This window comes from Megascapheus bottae, chromosome 17 (genome assembly GCF_031878675.1).
Source record: "Megascapheus bottae isolate mThoBot1 chromosome 17, mThoBot2.hap1, whole genome shotgun sequence".
Taxonomy (NCBI): domain Eukaryota; kingdom Metazoa; phylum Chordata; class Mammalia; order Rodentia; family Geomyidae; genus Megascapheus; species Megascapheus bottae.
Genome location: NC_143525.1, coordinates 37,585,447 through 37,602,401, shown reverse-complemented (window position 1 = coordinate 37,602,401; position 16,955 = coordinate 37,585,447). Strand labels below are relative to the sequence as shown.

General features: G+C 45.5%; 1 protein-coding gene across 11 annotated transcripts in view; it reads left to right on the top strand.

The window, feature by feature from the left end:
- Positions 1–6,102, top strand: part of Spag9 (sperm associated antigen 9) — a 123,036-nt gene extending 116,934 nt beyond the window's left edge. For all 11 annotated transcript variants that reach the window (XM_090351031.1, XM_090351028.1, XM_090351029.1 and 8 more), the window contains 2 exons: positions 23–172; positions 2,347–6,102. In XM_090351031.1, coding sequence (XP_090207157.1) covers positions 23–172; positions 2,347–2,462 — 266 coding nt within the window. In that variant the 3' untranslated portion in view covers positions 2,463–6,102. The remainder of the gene's footprint in view (positions 1–22; positions 173–2,346) is intronic.
- Positions 6,103–16,955: the final 10,853 nt, after the last annotated feature.

The window sequence follows — 16,955 nt, the reverse complement described above, 5'->3', positions numbered from 1 at the left end:
CTTCTGTTTCTGTATATTCTAGGTCAAGTTATTAGCCCACCGAGTGGCAGTCCTGGCACAGAGTTAACAGGTGACAAAGCAGTGCCATCCTCTCAGGAGTGCAGCAGCCAGATGCCCATGAAGTCTATGCTTGTCATCAGTGGAGGAGAGGGCTACATTGACTTCCGGATGGGTGAGTGTTGTTGCTACTGGGAGCTCAGCTCCTGCTGTGACTGAGGAGTAGAGCTTTACCCACGTAAGGATGCCTAAGTACTTTCCTTTAAATTTCTGGGGGGAAAAAATGTTTTTCTTCATCCTGTTTGTCCATGTGTATCTATGTAGAGGTATGAATGTGCGTATATACACACTGAAGCAGCAGGTCTGGAGATGGAATAGGGAGAAAGAGTATCTGTAAGCTGTAAGTCACTATGTAGATAGAGCTCTCAGTGACTTAAAAAGGCACTAAATGGGCCAGGAGTTTGGTCTAGTGGTAGAGTGCTTGCCTCGCATGCACAAAGACCCAGGTCAATTCCTCGGTACGACATCCATAGAAAAAGCTGGAAGTGGTGATGTGGCTCAAGTGGTAGAGCTCTAGCCTTGAAAAACCCTAAGGACAGTGCTCAGGCTCTGAGTTCAAGCCCTAGGACTGGCAAAAAATACAAAATAAAATAAAAAGGCACTAAACAGTGTTAAAAATAATGTTGTGGATCAGTGGCATACTTGTTATATTTATTCGATTTTATTTTCATTTGTGTGTGTGTATGTGTGCGTGTGTATATTGTGTGTTCCCACGTGTGCGTGCACACACATGTGCTGGTCTGGCCTCCTGCTCTTGCTTGGCTTTTTCACTCAAGATTGACACTCTGCCATTTGAACCACACCTCCAGTTCTGGCTCTTTTTTTTTCCTAATTAGAGATAAGCATCTCAAGGATTTATCTGCCTGGGCTCCAAAACTCAATCCTTCAATCTCAGCATCTTACTAGCTAGCTATAGGTGTAGTTAGTTACCTTGTAAGCACATGATTACATTTAAGTTGAGAAAATGAATTTTGTCCTGAATGTGCTGCCGAATGCACAGCCTGAGGGGGGGGAAGGGTCACTACTACAGAAATACGCATATATTCAGGGTTTTACACCACATCATTTCAGTAGGTCTGTGGAGTATCTGTGTCTCCTCGGGTGCACATGTTTAAGATTCTGCTGAAGGATTCTTTCCCTAGATAAGTCTAGAACAGCCATGCTGTGCTCATGATCAGGAGGGCCGTGCCTGTGCTGGGCCCTGGAGAGCAGGGTTTGTGATCAGGACACGTGCTCCTGGCGCTGCCTGCTCCCCAGACCTCCTTCCTTTCTCCATCTCCACCCTGAAGATCATGGGAAGAAAACCTAGTTAGGAGGTGATGAATCTGCTACCTTACGGGGTTACAATGAGAATTTCTTATGCTTAGATGATGGGAGAATTTCACCTCTATGTTAATAAGCATGAGTTATTTGCTATGCTCCGTTCTATGTCTGCATATTTAATCTCAGTCTTTTTGTTTTGTTGTTGTTGTGCCAACTTTGGGGCTCGACCTCAGGGCTTGGGCATTGTCCCTGAGTTTACTTTGCTGAAGGCTAGCACTCTACCACTTGAGCCAGAACTCTGTTTCCATCTCCTTTGGGAAGAGTTTATTGGTGATGAGTCTTCACAGACTTTTCTGCCTGGGCTAGGTTTGAACCACAATCCTCAGATCTGAGTAGCTAGGACTACACGTCTGAGCCACTGGCACCCAGTTCAGTCTTACTTTAAAATAAACTAGAGTAGGACTGGGAGTTTGGCCTAGTGCTAGAGTTCCTGGCAAGCATGCACTAAGTAAGACCCAGGTTCGATTCCTCAATACCCATACATAGGAAAAAAGCTGAAAGTGGCGCTGTGGCTCAAGTGGTAGAGCTCTAGCCTTGAGAAAAGTCGAAGGACAGTGCTCAGGCCCTGAGCTCAAGCCCCACAACTGGCAAAAAAAGAATTTACATTAAAAATAAAAATAAACTAGAATAGACTGTCCATTTGGAAGGAACACTGAATTGAATAGCTTTGCCTTCTTAGCTCTCAACTCTTGTTGCCCTCAGTATGAAGACGTACTGTGACTACTTTCCAGTGTGGTATGGTGAAGTAGCTTTTATCAATACAGTGAGAAATGAACGTCTCAGATAGTGGCTTGAGTGTGTACAGGTGAAGACTTGCCTCCTGACATTGCTTCCTCTGTGTTCTCTGCAATGAAAGTCAGATACACTTTGTGTATCTTGTTTGCAACTAGCAATGAGCACTGTCTGATTTATCTCATTCTCTATTTTGTGTGTTCAACCTAAACCTGTCTCCTTCCTACCCGCTAGGCGATGAAGGTGGAGAATCAGAACTCCTTGGAGAGGATCTTCCACTGGAACCATCCGTCTCTAAAGCAGAAAGGAGTCACCTGATAGTGTGGCAAGTGATATGCGGCAATGAGTGAGCCCCTGGGAAGCAGCAGAAATGGGGAAGCATCTCTTCTGCATGGCTTATTTTCCCTTTTCCTCTTCATTTAATGCTCTTTTCGTGAAATGTTTCACCACATGATGTGTGAGCATTTTTTTCTTGTTAACTTTATATTGCAATATCTGTCTTTACCATAACAATACAGAGGAACTAGCTATTTTACTGCACCAGTGTTATAGGCAATTTCAGTATGTTGTGATCAAATCACAGAATGTTTACTTTCTGCAAACTACAGAATTACAGAAAGCAATCCAGATGTGGTTTACTCTGCTGAGTCTAATACCACTCACTTCATTTGGTGGGGTCACTTTTTAGCTGTCACTAATAATGGAACTAATGGAGAGACTTTAAAATGAAGCTGTACCGTGACACACAATAGTAGAGTTTTCCCCTATGTATTATAAAATTGACACACACTAATACCAGATCGATTATCAGGATTTATCTACATGTCCCATGAGGGCTAAAAGCTAACTGTAAATTACTTAAGTTTCACTTTCAAAATTGACAAATCTTGTTTATATGGTATATAAAACTTTGTTTTCATCAGGTTTTGGGGGGGTTTTATATTAAAGGAATTAAGACTATACTATTTAAATAAAAGTTTCGTTTCTGTCTTATTAGAGCACCCTAAATTGTATGAAGCCTGCTTCTCTGAATATCCTGATTTGTGTTTTGAGATTAGTTTCATTCATTTTCATACTAATCAATTTAATAAGAGATTTATTAGAAAACTTAAAAAGATGTTCTGGGTAGCTCAGAGAACAGTTTCAGTAATGGAGGGTTTTTTTTGTTTTGTTTTTTTTAAAGGAATTGTGTTTGTGTCTTTTTTTATCAGAGGATGGTAGTTTTCCATTCAGTTTTTTTCCATGTTTGCTGAATATTCATGGGCTCCTCTTACCTGTTAACAAAAGTAAAACTGCCATTAACAGAGTGATGATACGAATCTGGCCCAACCAGTTGAATCCAGAATTTGAATTATTGTCTTTGTTCTACCTAAAAATATCACATGGTACTTAGTATTTTGGATGTCAATACCACATTGAAGCTTTTGCACTCTCTTAAGCTCAAGTGCCACCTTCAAAGGGGAAAAATATGATTAAAAGGAAAACAAAGTCAAGACGCCACATAGAAAGTCAGAGTGGACTTCACATCTTTTCACTCACAATGTCCATTTTTAAAATACATTACATTATATTCTTAGTTTAACTCATGTTTAATAATTTTCTAAACTATAATTAGGGTTTTTTTCCCTTTTAAGCTTCCTGAAAATGTTTGATTTACCATTTTTTATTCATTACTCTGTGCATAAGTTTCTCTACTATTTTAAGTTTATAAACTTTTGGAAACAGATTTCCAATCATTGGAAGGTCTGCTTCAAAGAAAAGAAAGCAAACATAGGTCTCTAATTGTCTAGCATTCTTAAGTACCAGGGATTTTTTTTTTCTTAACTGTTATGCAAAGATGCCTGTAAAAAGAATGTCAGTGACTCATGCATATATCTAATTAGATTAGATTATAAAGTACATGGGATTTGATGAGCCCAAGGAGACTATAGGATCCATTTGGCCGCATGTTGTATAAGCACATTGTATACACAGTAAGATTGTGGTCACTGTATGTTTTAGAAGGAAAAAACCTGCTTTGGTAGAGCTATATTTACTGGATAATTTTGTGCTTGAGCTGTGTAGTCACTTTTCTTCAGGGCATAAAATGTAGGCCACTTTGCCAGAGCTTGTTCTCTGTTTTCATTTTAAACTAAAGCCATTTTTGGCAATACCAAAAAAAGCATTATTTAACATTTATTGGAAATGTTGTATAAATTAGTAAGGACACCAAAGGATTTGGGAATCTTAGTCCCAAGAAGTAAGTGTCCTAGAGTCAGACTGCTCTTGTCCAGATGCCTTCCACATGTTTATATGACCTGGTGTCATTTAGGAAATCAGGCGCTGAAGATGAAATAAGAAAACTTGCAATGGCTGCAATTGTTCCTTTTAAACTTGCAGGGGACATAAGTATATAGTTATTTTACCTAAGCATGTCAGGCAATCTATGGCCCTGTTAATTAACTTAAGGGACTAGAAAAGACAAAAAGACTTTGCTTATGTTTGTAATGCCATTTTAACATTTTCTACTGATTACTTCCCTATCCCTTTCCCCAATAACAGGTTTATACTTTTGTAATGTTTACTTGGTCAAAGGGGTACACCTTTGGTAGAAATGCCAGAATGTAAGCTTCTTGCAAGCAGCAAAGGGCATATAAACTGCCTTAGCTACCACATAGGGCAGAAAGGAGGTCTGAGTATCTCATTGTCCATGTGAAAAATTCATTTTTTATAGGAAGACATCAGGAATCCTGAGACTTCTCGTTTTGTTACATTTGGATTATGTATGACGTCAATCCATATAAAATTACCAATGTTTGCCCATTGCTGATCTGCACAAATGGCAACCTCACACTTAAACAATTAAATGCAGGTTACAGTCTCCAAGAGGCAGAGGCAAAGGAAGAGTATTTCCTAGGAACTGAGTTGTAAGAGTGCTTTTCCTCTAACTCATGTGGATCTATATTGTTAAAATAGGAATGAATTTCTTAAAAGTTACAACTTGTTGCTGAATGCCAGTAGCTCACGCCTGTAATCCTAGCTACACAGAAGGCTGAGATCTGAAGATCATGATTCAAAGCCAGCCTGGACAGGAAAGTCTGTGAGATTCTTATCCCCAGTGAACCACCAAAAAATGCCAGAATTAGAGGTGTGGCTCAGCTGGTAGAGTGCTTGCTTTGAGCAAAAAGCTCAGGGACAGTACCTACGCCTTAAGTTGAAGCCACAGGACTGGCACACACACACACACAAATACAAAAAAGTTGCAGCTTGTTGAGAGACTGTAAGACATTTTAGCACAAAATATGCAGCAGCACATAACTTTTCAGGTGAAGTGTGTTTGCATAGGAAAGGGTTAAAATGCAGTCCTCTCAAAGTTGCAGTATTGACCTTTCTTGTAAAGGCCTTCCTAAATTTAGGAAGACACTCTGTGACACATAGGCAGCCTTCGTGATGAAGCAAATTGTCTCATAATGTTAACTTTCCTGAAGAATGTGTATCTTGCCCATCTCATGGACCTGAGTATTTAAGTATTAAAACCATTACCAAAGGACTCAGCCGGGTCCAGAGCTCCTCATAATTGATCATGTTGAGAAAAGGACTGGTAGGATCCCACTTTATAAAGGAGGAGAAAAAATTACATACAGAAGTCATAAATGCTTTTCTAACAGGGTTATGCTGTTCTGTAACACTAAATGTTTTTTCTCTTTTTCTTAAAAAATAGTTTTATTAATAATTTTGTCCTACATTCTCAATATTTGAATGTTTAACCATTTATGTTTTAAAGTTGTTCTTTTTTAAAATCCTAGATATCTTATCCAAAACTTTTACCTGCTGCCTCTAAAAATTGGGTTTTTGAGTGCCCCACTTGCTGTCTCTTAGAGGCTGAGGCTTCATTTCTGTGAGCAAAAAGCTCAATTAGCAATGTAGTTACTTCGGTATTTATTTCTATTATGGAATCCCTGGGGTTCAGAATGTAACTTTGTACATGAAATATATATATAAATATGTATATGAAACACGTATGAGTGGTTTTTTTAACCTTTTGGGGGAGTATAAACATGATTTCCATCTAAAAGTCCTCCCCTTAAAACATGTCATGGCCGAGGGTCAAGACTGGCATTTGACGTGGGCCAGACACTTACCTGGCTCCACGTTAGATGAAGTGGATAGTGGGTGGGAGCTCTGGTGCCAAATAACACCAGCTGCAGCATGGATTTTAATGACCACAGCTCGTGGTCCACTTGGCTGGGAGAGGAATATTCTGGGAGGGAGGGTAGTTGTAAGGCTATCATATAGAGGTCCCAGGTGAACCCCCACTCAGCGCAGTGGTATTTGCTGTGATTCAGTTGTCTTTGCTTGTGTCTTCAAGAAAGGCCGGGCAGGATGTAAGGGTGATCTGTCACCCCACTGATGACCGGGATTGAGCCAGCTGATCTGGCTAGCTAGGCAGGTGTCCCATCCATCCATCCTCACCCTCCATGTGTGTCCCTCCCAAAGCTGCACGCTGGTGGAACAAGACAACCATCCCTGAGAGAGGAGACCAGCTTCCCTCTCCTGCTAGAGTCTCCAGACACTCTCAAGAAAGGCTGACACCGGTGCAGAAGGGAAAGGCATGCCAGGAGGCATAGTAATGGGACAGTCCATCTGCTGAGGACACAGTTACCTGTCCAGTGAGGTACAGGATGTAACTACACTGTGGCTCACTCCTACTTTGCTCTTGTGCTCTGGAAACGGATAGGTTCTCCTGAGTCTTATCTTCAGCCTTCTAGTTGAGGGAAGCAGATTAGAAATGGTCGTTTTGATTGTGTTAGGCACAGGCCTCACAACTGGAACTGCAGTAACTTATGTGGAACCAGCCTCAGGCCTCCAGGTTTCGGTGGCCATTGCAAATGACTGCTCTTCATTTTCAACAGTGGCTAATTGTTGAGGAAAAGTTTAATAGGTTTCACAGACTGCCATAATTTCATGCACTTTCATCCTATACCCAGTGTCTTTAGGGAGATGTAGTAGAACAGTAAGAGAGGAGACTGAGCCTTCATTCTATCAGGGCCTCAGCCCAACTGTGGCTTTAGGGGCTATGTTAATGTAGTTTCTTGAAACCACCTTCTTGCAAGGTCCGGGACTGGCACATGTGAAGTGCCCCAGATAGGCGTGATGTGTGGCTCAGACAGAAGGATGCTACTCTGACATCTTTGGACCTGAGATCTCCGGTGCATCAAAAGGGAAGGTGACTACGTGCCCGTGACTCACGCCTGTGATCCTAGCTACTCAGGAAGCTGAGATTTGAGGATCGTGGTTCAAAGCCAGACTAGGCAGGAAAATCCAAGAAACTCTTTATCTCCAATAAACGACATTAAAACAATAATAATAGGCCAGGCGCAGTGGCTCACACCTGTAATCCTAGCTCTTCAGGAGGCTGAAATCTGAGGATTGTGGTGCAAAGCCAGCCTGGCCACAGAGTCTCTTATCTCCAATTAACAACCAGAAAAATGGAAGTGGTACTGTGTGTGGCTCAAGGGGTAGGGCGGTAGCCTTGAGCTGAAGAGCTCAGGGACAGTGCCCAGGCCCAGAGTTCAAGTCCCATGACCGACAATCTACTACTACTACTACTACTACTACTACTACTAATAATAATAATAATAATAATAATAATAAAGCCAAAGTGGATCCATGACTCAAATAGTAGAGCTCTCACCTTGAAGGAGCCGTGGGGGAAAAGCTCAGGACATAATCCTGAGTTCAAGCCCTAGGAAGGACCAGCAAAAAATAAAAGAGGGAAAGTGGTTTAACCAAAATGATTCAAAAATCATGATCCTGGTTCATGCACCTCAGGTAATAACACCTGATAGACAGGATCAGCCTATTTCGAAGTCCGGTTGATAGTACAACACTACTAAAAGAGCCTGAAACTCTAGTTCCTATATTTGCACAGTGGCTTTCACTCACAGATAGGGAATAAAAAGAAGTTATGACTTGTTTTGAGGCCCCAGAAGAGTAGTGGATAAAATTAGCCCTGGCTCTGAGAAGACATTCACTTGCAGCTGGAAGTTCACATGCCAGCCAGGAGAGGGCAGTACAGCCAGAATCATCCTGGAGCCATTTGCAGTGTTTGATTCCTTATTCCTCTCATTTGGTGTTCAGCAAAACAGTTGATTGATTGTGATCATCCCTTTGATAACATCTGCTTAGAGGAGCAAGAGCAGCCCAGCCAGATCCCCAAATACATTTGCCAAAGAGCACAAAGCTTCATTCACTCTTCACCAGTCACCACCTGCCATGCTGACCCCAGGCTCCACATCCATCTTCCCTCTTTGAGTCATGAACACTGAAGATTGCCATGCTTTGAACTTTTTGAGACATTAGAAGCTTTGCAAGAGATTTCATCTCCCATGAGCCTGTATTCACTTGCCAAGGCTATTTTCCCATGGCTTTTCATTTTTAAAATGCAAAACCTTTTAGTAACCATGCCTAGCTTTATTTCCATACATCTAACAGTTTTCTCAATTGCTTTGCCCATAAGTTCACTGGTGGCTGCAGAGAAACCCTCTTCAGAGAGCATTACCACCGTCAGGTGACCCAAAGGACTGGCTAGAGTTGGTGCCCTACCCACTGGTTAAACAATCCCACTGAGACAAGAAACCAGATGGTGCAGCCAGATGAACTGGATATTGGAGATGGTTGCAGGTGTGAGGGAAAGGACTAGATCTCAAGTCAGGAGAGTGGGGTAGAGCCGGGGACATACTGTTTCCTGATTTTGTAACACTATGTTTCCATTTCCTTACCATGAAGTGAGAATACTTTCCCAGTGGGCTCTAAGATGGCTAAGGGAAAGTGTGTGCCAGCACACCCGCTGGCCTGCTGGGGGTTTGGAGCTTCTCGGATAGTAGAACACCCTCAAAATTAGGCTGTGTTGGAAGTAATCACAGAAACGGTGACAGGTATGCAGGATGCCAGTGGCTCACACCTGTAATCCTAGTTACTGAGGATCACAGTTCAAAGCCAGCCTAAGTAGGAAGGTCTGTGAGATTCCTGCCTCCAATTCACTACCAATAAAAACAAGAAGTGGAACTGTGGCACAAGTGGTAAAACTCCAACACTGCATGACAAAGCTCAGGGACCACACCCAGGCCCTGAGTTTAAACCCCAATAACAATGCAGATTAAAGAAAATAATAACCATGTATAATCAGATGTATTGGCTGTACCTACAAAAGTATGCAGTGAATAAGTGACATCGGCATACTGTCCACTTTGCAATGTGATTTTTTTTTTTTTTTTGGCCAGTCCTGGGCTTGAGCTCAGGGTCTGAGCACTGTCCTTGGACTTTCTCAAGGCTAGAGCTCAATCACTTGAGCCTCAGTACCACTTCCAGTTTTTTTCTAAGTATGTGGTACCGAGGAATTGAACCCGGGTCTTTGTGCATGCTAGGCAAGCACTCTAGCACTAAGCCAAACTCCCGGTCCGCAGTGTGATTTTTTTTTTCAAAATTAAAAACCATTGATTAATGGCTGTTGAATGTGGAATGTTCTTATTTCCAGGCCCTGTCTGCCCTAAAAGTGAGTCCCAAGGAATGAGAGGTACCCTGGGCCTGCTAGATCCCTTTCTCTTTGCCTTCCTCTCCCCAATTTAAGGAAAAGGAACATGCCGTGGAAAGTAAAAATGAGATCTAGACCTAATTTCATTCTTATTTGAGGACACAGAAGCATGATAAATTTGAGCCAGGGGCTGGTGGCTCACTCTTGTTATCCTAGTTCTCAAGAGATTGAAATCTGAGGATTGTGGTTCAAAGCCAACTCAGGAAAGTCTTTGAGACTCTTATTTCCAATTACAGAAAAAGCTGAAATATCTGGCCAATATAACTAACCCCTCTATACATTACAATAAAAAAAAAGCTGAAAGTGACATTGTGACTCAAGTGGTAGAGTGCTAGCTTTGAGCAAACGAGCTTAAGAATAGTGCCCAAGCCCAGAGTTCAAGCCCCAGGACAAAAATAAATAACTAAAGGTAAATTCGATCAGAGCAGATAGGTGGAAAAGAACAGACACAGACATAACTAACCAGGCGAGATGGCTCATGCCTGTAATCCTAACTACTCAGGAGGCTGAGATCTGAGGATCAAGGTTCAAAGCCAGCCCAGCACAAAAGGACCTGAGACTTTTATCTCCAATTAACCCCTAGAAAATGGGAAGTGGGGCTTGGCTCAAGGGTAGGGTGGTAGCCTTGAGCTGAAAAACATAGGGACAGTGCCCAGGCTGAGTTCAAGCCCCATGACTCACAAAAAAAAGACATAACTAAGTAAAACATTAATATGCACAATAGTGTGGAATGGTGTCCATGAGGGTTGCATACTTGCCACAAGATATGGAAGTCTTGCTTTCTATCCATTCAGGATTTTGGGCCTGATATCTCAGGTGCAGACAACCTCAGAGCAGAGAAGTCTTTGAGAAACTTCACTTTTCTTCAACAGCAGTATCACAATGATTTTCTCTTACGTGTGGGATTGTTGGAGAAATATTACTGCACAATTAGGTACATATATCCTCTCACCTTGGGTGTCCCAAGTTTTCTCATTGCCCTTTCCCATCAAGCTTGCCTTCCCCCACCTGTGGCTTATCCCAGATAAATATGAATGGTTACTTTGGAGTCCAAATCCAGAAGTGGATTTTCAGCTGTTTTCCTTTTGCTGCATTCTGACTTTTTTTTTTTAATGCAAGCTAGCTTTTACTTCCAAGGGTGGAGAACTTCTTTTTTCCCAGTCCTGGGGCTTGAACTCAGGGACTGGGCACTGTCCTTGGGCTTTCTCAAAGCTAGCACTCTACCACTTAAGACTTCCAGCTTTTTCTGTGTATGCAGTACTAAGGAACCCAGGTCTTTGTGCATGCTAGGCAAGCACTCTACCCCTAAACCATGCTCCCACCCACCCACCCCTTTTTTTGTTGTTGTTTGTTTTTTCAGTGTGTTTGTGTTTTGTTTTCTGTGTGTTTGTGTTTTGTGTTGTTTTCCTACCAGGGACTATATGGATAGTGTAACATTTGCGGGTCATACAAGGATTATCAGTACAGGCAGAATGTGGGAAGCATACCTGTCTGCCCCTGCCATGCACAGAAAGATTTTGGGAGCCTTCTGCTTCAGCCTCAAGCCTGACATTGTCTGCCCCTGTAAGACATCAACGCTTCCATCTTGAAGAGGTTAGCTGGGGCCATTCATAAGAACATACGGTCTCACGGGCATCTCAAGCACTTGTCCTCTTCAGAGTGCTGGTGCTGAGCGGGTGCTGAGCAGGCATCAGAATCTTTAGAGAGATGAAGCTTCATTAGAGATGATCCTTGACTCCCGGATCCACCCACCCAAAGCCTGGAGAGAGAGGTGCCAGCCCAAGACACCCTGCTCTGCTCCCTTTCCAACACACGGTGGCGCTATGTTGGCATCATCTTCCAAATGTGAGCACCCCAAGGCTGCCAGCCTCCTTCCTCTCTCCCTCTGAACCCCACTGGGCTGCAGACTCCCGCCTAGCAGTCCAAACGAGACCACAGAGGACACCATAGTTTTGGGGGGTCAAACTATATGAAAAGGCAAATCTTCACTTTATCAACTGACAAGCTGATACGGAAGAGGAGCTGGGAACCTGACCGCAGAGATGGGACTAGCAGTCTCGACTCAACTCAATGCCTATTCTCCTAGGCCACAGTGGATTCTCATAGCCCTGGTCCCCGCCCCCCCATTTCTTCCTTTCACCCTGACCAAGGGAAGACACCTTTTTCCTCAGCCCCCACCAGTGTGCCCAGAGTTTGGGACTGGTGCTGAGGAAAGCAGGTTTTGAGAAACATTGGGCCAGGGGATTAATGAAAAGTTATTTTTGAAAGCATCGGCACCACCAGTTCTGGTCTTTTGAAGGTGCAGAGGAATTTCTGCTGCTGCCACCTCTGAGCAAGTTAAAGGAAATGTCACGGAATCAGCTTAGTGAATTGCTTCAATGGAAACCTCATCCAAGGCGGATAATAAATAGGAGTTATATAACTCAGCAGGTCACAGCACTAACTAAGCCCTTTATAGGCCATCAGTCCACATTTATTTCCTGGGTTTTGTAACTGCTGCTGAAAAAAAAAAGGGGAGGAGCTGAGGATGAGGGAGGGGGGGAGTCTGTGTACCTGGAATAACCCCTCAAGGCCATGCTTCCCCTCCCCTCCCCACACACCTTGCAGTGGCCTCTAAGTATCGATGTAGACATTACACGCCCTACCAAAAAGCTCACACCATCATCCAAGCTTCTCTAGTCACCACAGCTTTAGGCTGGTCATTTTCTCTCTGGCTCTCAATTTTCTGTGCTGTAAAATGATATGGCCTAGGACTGCCTACCATCAAGCCAGGAAGCAAAATGTCCCTGACCCCTGCCCCCGGTCAAGGGTGGATAGCTTCTCCATCTTTGCCTAGCCCTTGGGAACAGCTATAGGCCACACACACAGCACTGACTGATAGCAGAAAGGGAAGGGCCAGGGAAAGCCACCTGGGAGGGAAGACGCTAGAGTTTACATTTGAGAATGTCAGGAAAGCAAGTGGGTGCTGGAGCAGCCACCCAGGTTTGAGGAGCAAGGCTGCAGGTGCTTGGGAGCCAGTCTGGGTATGTAGCCCCTTCTCTGAAGTCCCTGGCCAGCATGCAGTCACCAGCATGGTGGATCACCCTTGGCTAAGAACTCAGACTTTGCAGCTTAGAGGCAAAGGTGATCTCTGAGTGGAGGGTTGTGTGTGTGGCAGGGGACAAATGCAGCCCACCCACCCAGCTTGGCAGCAGGGCTGGCTATGGAAGGAGAGGTAGAGGTGGGTGCCACACAGGAGAAGGACATTTCCAATAAAAACAAGCATGCAGCCCCTAAGAAGAGATTAGAGCCTTGCTGCTGTGAGCCATTCTTTGTCTCTGGCTCCCCTTCCTTTCTTCTCCCTGGCTGTGCCCTCTCACTAACTCACAACCACCTGCCTGGGCTTGTCAGAGGTGGCAGCAGGGGTCTGGAGCCAGCCTGGTGTCACTACTGCCACAGGGAAAGTGACTCCGTCCTCATTCATCTGAGACCCACAGTTCCCTTTTCCTCTGGAATGCAACAAGCACACAGGAACTCAGGGTCTTCCTGAAGCAGCTTGGTGAATGGCCGGAACAAAAGCCTCTCCCTTCAGGACCTGCTTTTATCCTCCCTGAAGGGCTGAGAAGTGAGCATGGAAACTGGGGGATGGGGGGACAACATCAAGATCAATTCACAAAACTTCAGAGTAAAGGTCCAAATGGGTGCCCACTCCTGACATTTACCATGTCCCAGGCCTCAGAGGCCTTAGAAAAAGAAGGTCCTGGAACCCCTGGGCTCTTCTGTGGGCTTCACTGGTGTGTGTGTGTGTGTGTGTGTGTGTGTGTGTGTGTGTGTGTGTGTCTGTGTCTGTGTCTGTGTCGGTGTCAGTGTGCGTGCTAGCTTGAACTCTGGGCTCTTGCCTGCTTTTATTGCTCAAGGCTGGCACTCTGGCACTTGAGCCATGGCTCTACTTCTGGGTTTTTCCTGGTTAATTAGCAATAGGACTTTCTTGGATTTTTCGGCCCAAGCTGACTTCTACCCAGGATCCTCAGATCTCAGGCACCTGAGTAGCATTACAGGTGTGAGCTACTAGCACCCCGCTACAGTTACCCTTGATGAGAAGCCAGGGGAGGAATAGGGCCTGTCAGTTACGGGCACTGGAGAATGGGTATCAAGTGGCTGTAGTGTGATTAGGCTGTGAGCTACATCCTTGTCCCCCTTACTTGATGCTTGTCGTCCTCCTCTGGCCCCAATTTTTTCTTGTTTTTGTTGGTGGTGGGGCTTGAACTTGGGTCCTGAGTGCTGTCCCTGACTAGTGCTTGCCCAAGACTAGTGCTTGACCACTTTGAGCCATAGCTCCAGTTCTGTTTTCTGGTAGTTAACTGGAGGGAGATAAGAGTCTCATAGACTTTCCTGCCTGGATTGGCTTTGAACTGTGATCCTGAGTAGCTAGGATTACAGGCATGAGCCACCAGCGCCCAGCTGTCCCCAACTTTAACAGTGGGCCCTGGGGCAGGGAGAGTGTCCCTGTTTCACAACCCATCTTAGAGGACAGACACCCAAAAACTTTAGGATGGGCACAGTTTGGGTCCACTCATCTGCCTTTCCCACCTTTAAAAGTTGAGGTAAAATTCCCCTTTAAAAATTGTCACAGCTACAGCCATCTTCCTAAGACGCTAAGGCAGCCATTCACTTCAGAGAACTAGCAGGCATAGCTACTGAGGAAGCTGAGCTCTGAGGATCAAAGTTCAAAGCCAGGCAGAGCAGAAAAGTCTGAGAGACTCTTATCACTAAACACAAAAAGCTGGAAATGAAGCTGTGGCTCAAGTGTTAGAGCACCAGCCTCGAACAACAACAACAAAAAAGTTAAGGGACAGTATCCAGGCCCTAAGTGCAAGTTCCAGTACCTGCACGCGCACACACACACACACACACACACACGCACGCACGCACGCACGCACGCACCAACTTCAGGAAGCAAATGGATTCCAGGTTTTCATATATGGAGCAAGAAAATGTCAAGAACATCTGCCTACCCACAGCAAAACAGACCTGGACCACAGTGAGCTGAGTCAACCAGTACCCCTCTTACCGCCTAAGCAAGTCAAGGGGCCCAAGAGTAGGGGGTGAAAGGAGATGGATCCAGGGTAGGATGCGGGAGGCCTGACCACATCCCTGCCTGCCTCTCTGTGTCTTGAGCCTCCCTGCCCACCTCACCCATGGGCTGCCCTGACTCAGGCCACTGGAGGTGATCTAGACTTGTCCCATCCCAGAACTATTTCCTGTGGCCTAGTGACCTCAATACCTACCCAGATGTGCCCTCGGGGGAGATGGGCCCATGAACTCACTTTTAATGCTGGTTTCCAGAATGTGTTGATGGGGGTGAGAGTACACAAAGACTTCCAGGAATTTCCAAGTTCCTGGCCTCTGCTGCCTGGCATAAAGACACCCAGAATTCAGCTTTCCTGCTCGTTAAGGCCTATTTCCTTTTATGTACAATTAGAGACGGGATGGTTGGTGGGATGAGTTCTATTAATTCAAATGTGTCGAGAGCCTTCCACGCCATAGGCTCTTCATACACTTAATATTCACCTGATTAACATTGCAGCTGCAATCCAAGGAGGTGAAGCAACTTGCTTCAAGTTGCACAGTCAGTAAGTAGGGAGATGGTGGGTCACATGCCCAGGCCTGGCCCTTGGGCAGCTCTGTTGAGAATGTCAGCAAGTAGCTGACTGCAGGAACTATGCCCATCCAGACAGCCTGTAGACTGAGGAGGGGCCTGACAGGGCAGGGCCAGGCCGCCGCCCAGCCCAGTGGGGAGAGGTTGGGGATGACGCTGAGGTTTGGAAACTCAGGGACTGGGTGTGGCATGCTATTAATAGAAACTGGGAGGCAGGGTTAGAAGTAGGTTCAAGCCTTGAAGATGAGGAATTCACACTAAGACTGTGTTGAGCCTGATTTGCCAAAGGTGAGACATCTCAGTTGAGGTCTAACAGCAGTGCAATTAGGAAAAATCAAGACCTACAGTGGACCCGCTTAACCAAAATCCAATCCCCAGCTTGCTGGCCCAGCTGGTAGACAGCCAACCCAGCCCAGAGCCCAAAGTCAAGTCCTGCACTGACCGCTGGGGGTCATCACTGGTGCACAGACCTGGTGGAGCTTCCAGGGTGTGCCTGCCATGCCTAGGAGGAGGGGCAGGAAGGATTTAAGGAGCCAGGCACCACCTCCCCCTCCCCCAACTCCAAGGGAGACAGGTTTCTCTCCCGTTTGGGGGAGGGGTGCCTCATAAGATGGGAGCCCAGTCTGCCAGGATTTTCACAGGCATTTCTCTGATCCATGGTCTCCAAGTCCTATTGTCCTTGGAGCCAGGATGAGAGGAAGGAGCTGAGCCTTCTCCCCACAGATGTTGAGGATAGGGTCTGCACCCTGTGGGGACCCGGAAGCACCCTATCGAGGACTGGGGGGGGGGGGCTGTGTCCTTGGGCACTGTGGCCAGCTGGGGAGCTGGATCCCAGCTGTTCCCAGCCATGGTCTCCTATGACATTTGCGTCAGCAGCTCTGCCCTTTGACTTTTAATTCCCTGGAGAGGAGGGTGGAGGCAATCGGTACTAATTCTTTGCAGTTTGATTCAGCTGGCAGTTTATTGGGGTTTGGCCTTGGCTTGCTGCCCTCTTCCACCCCTAGCTTTATGGCCTTGGGTCTCCTTTGGAAGCTGAAGAATACACGGCAGGAGAGGTTCGGCTCGTCTGGATTGCTTGATTTTGGGGGTGGGGGGTGGGGGGTGGAGGTTATGGGAAGTTCCACTTGTAAAAATGCTTGAGTCCTCAGGTGTTCCATTCGAGCCTGCCTCCCCCATGCCTGGCTTGTTAGGACATGTTCTCCAGTGGCTGGGCCAAGCAAAGGGGTGCCGCATTACTTGGGGGCGGGAGGGGATGCCTGGCTCCGAAGGAATGGAGTGGGGCAGGGAGAGAGGGAACCCATCTCCTCTGTTCAGGACCTGAACTGTTTGGGAACCAGCTTTGGGGGCTGGAGTGGGCTGAGAGACAGAGTTAGGGTTTATGGAACATTTCCTCCCTGCTCTGGGTCAAGCTGTGTGACAATTGAAAACTAGCCCTGAAGCCTTTCTCAGAATTCCCAGTACAGTTGCTCGAATGTTCCTTCTGCTCACCTTTGCTCCAAGGAGACCTGGTTTCTGGAGCCACAGGGTAAGTCTGGGTATAAACCCCAACCCTTTCTCGGCTAGGAGTTTTCCAGCTGTGCAGATAACCAGGCCTCAATTAAAAGCCATTTCCCTTCAGTTAGACATGGATGG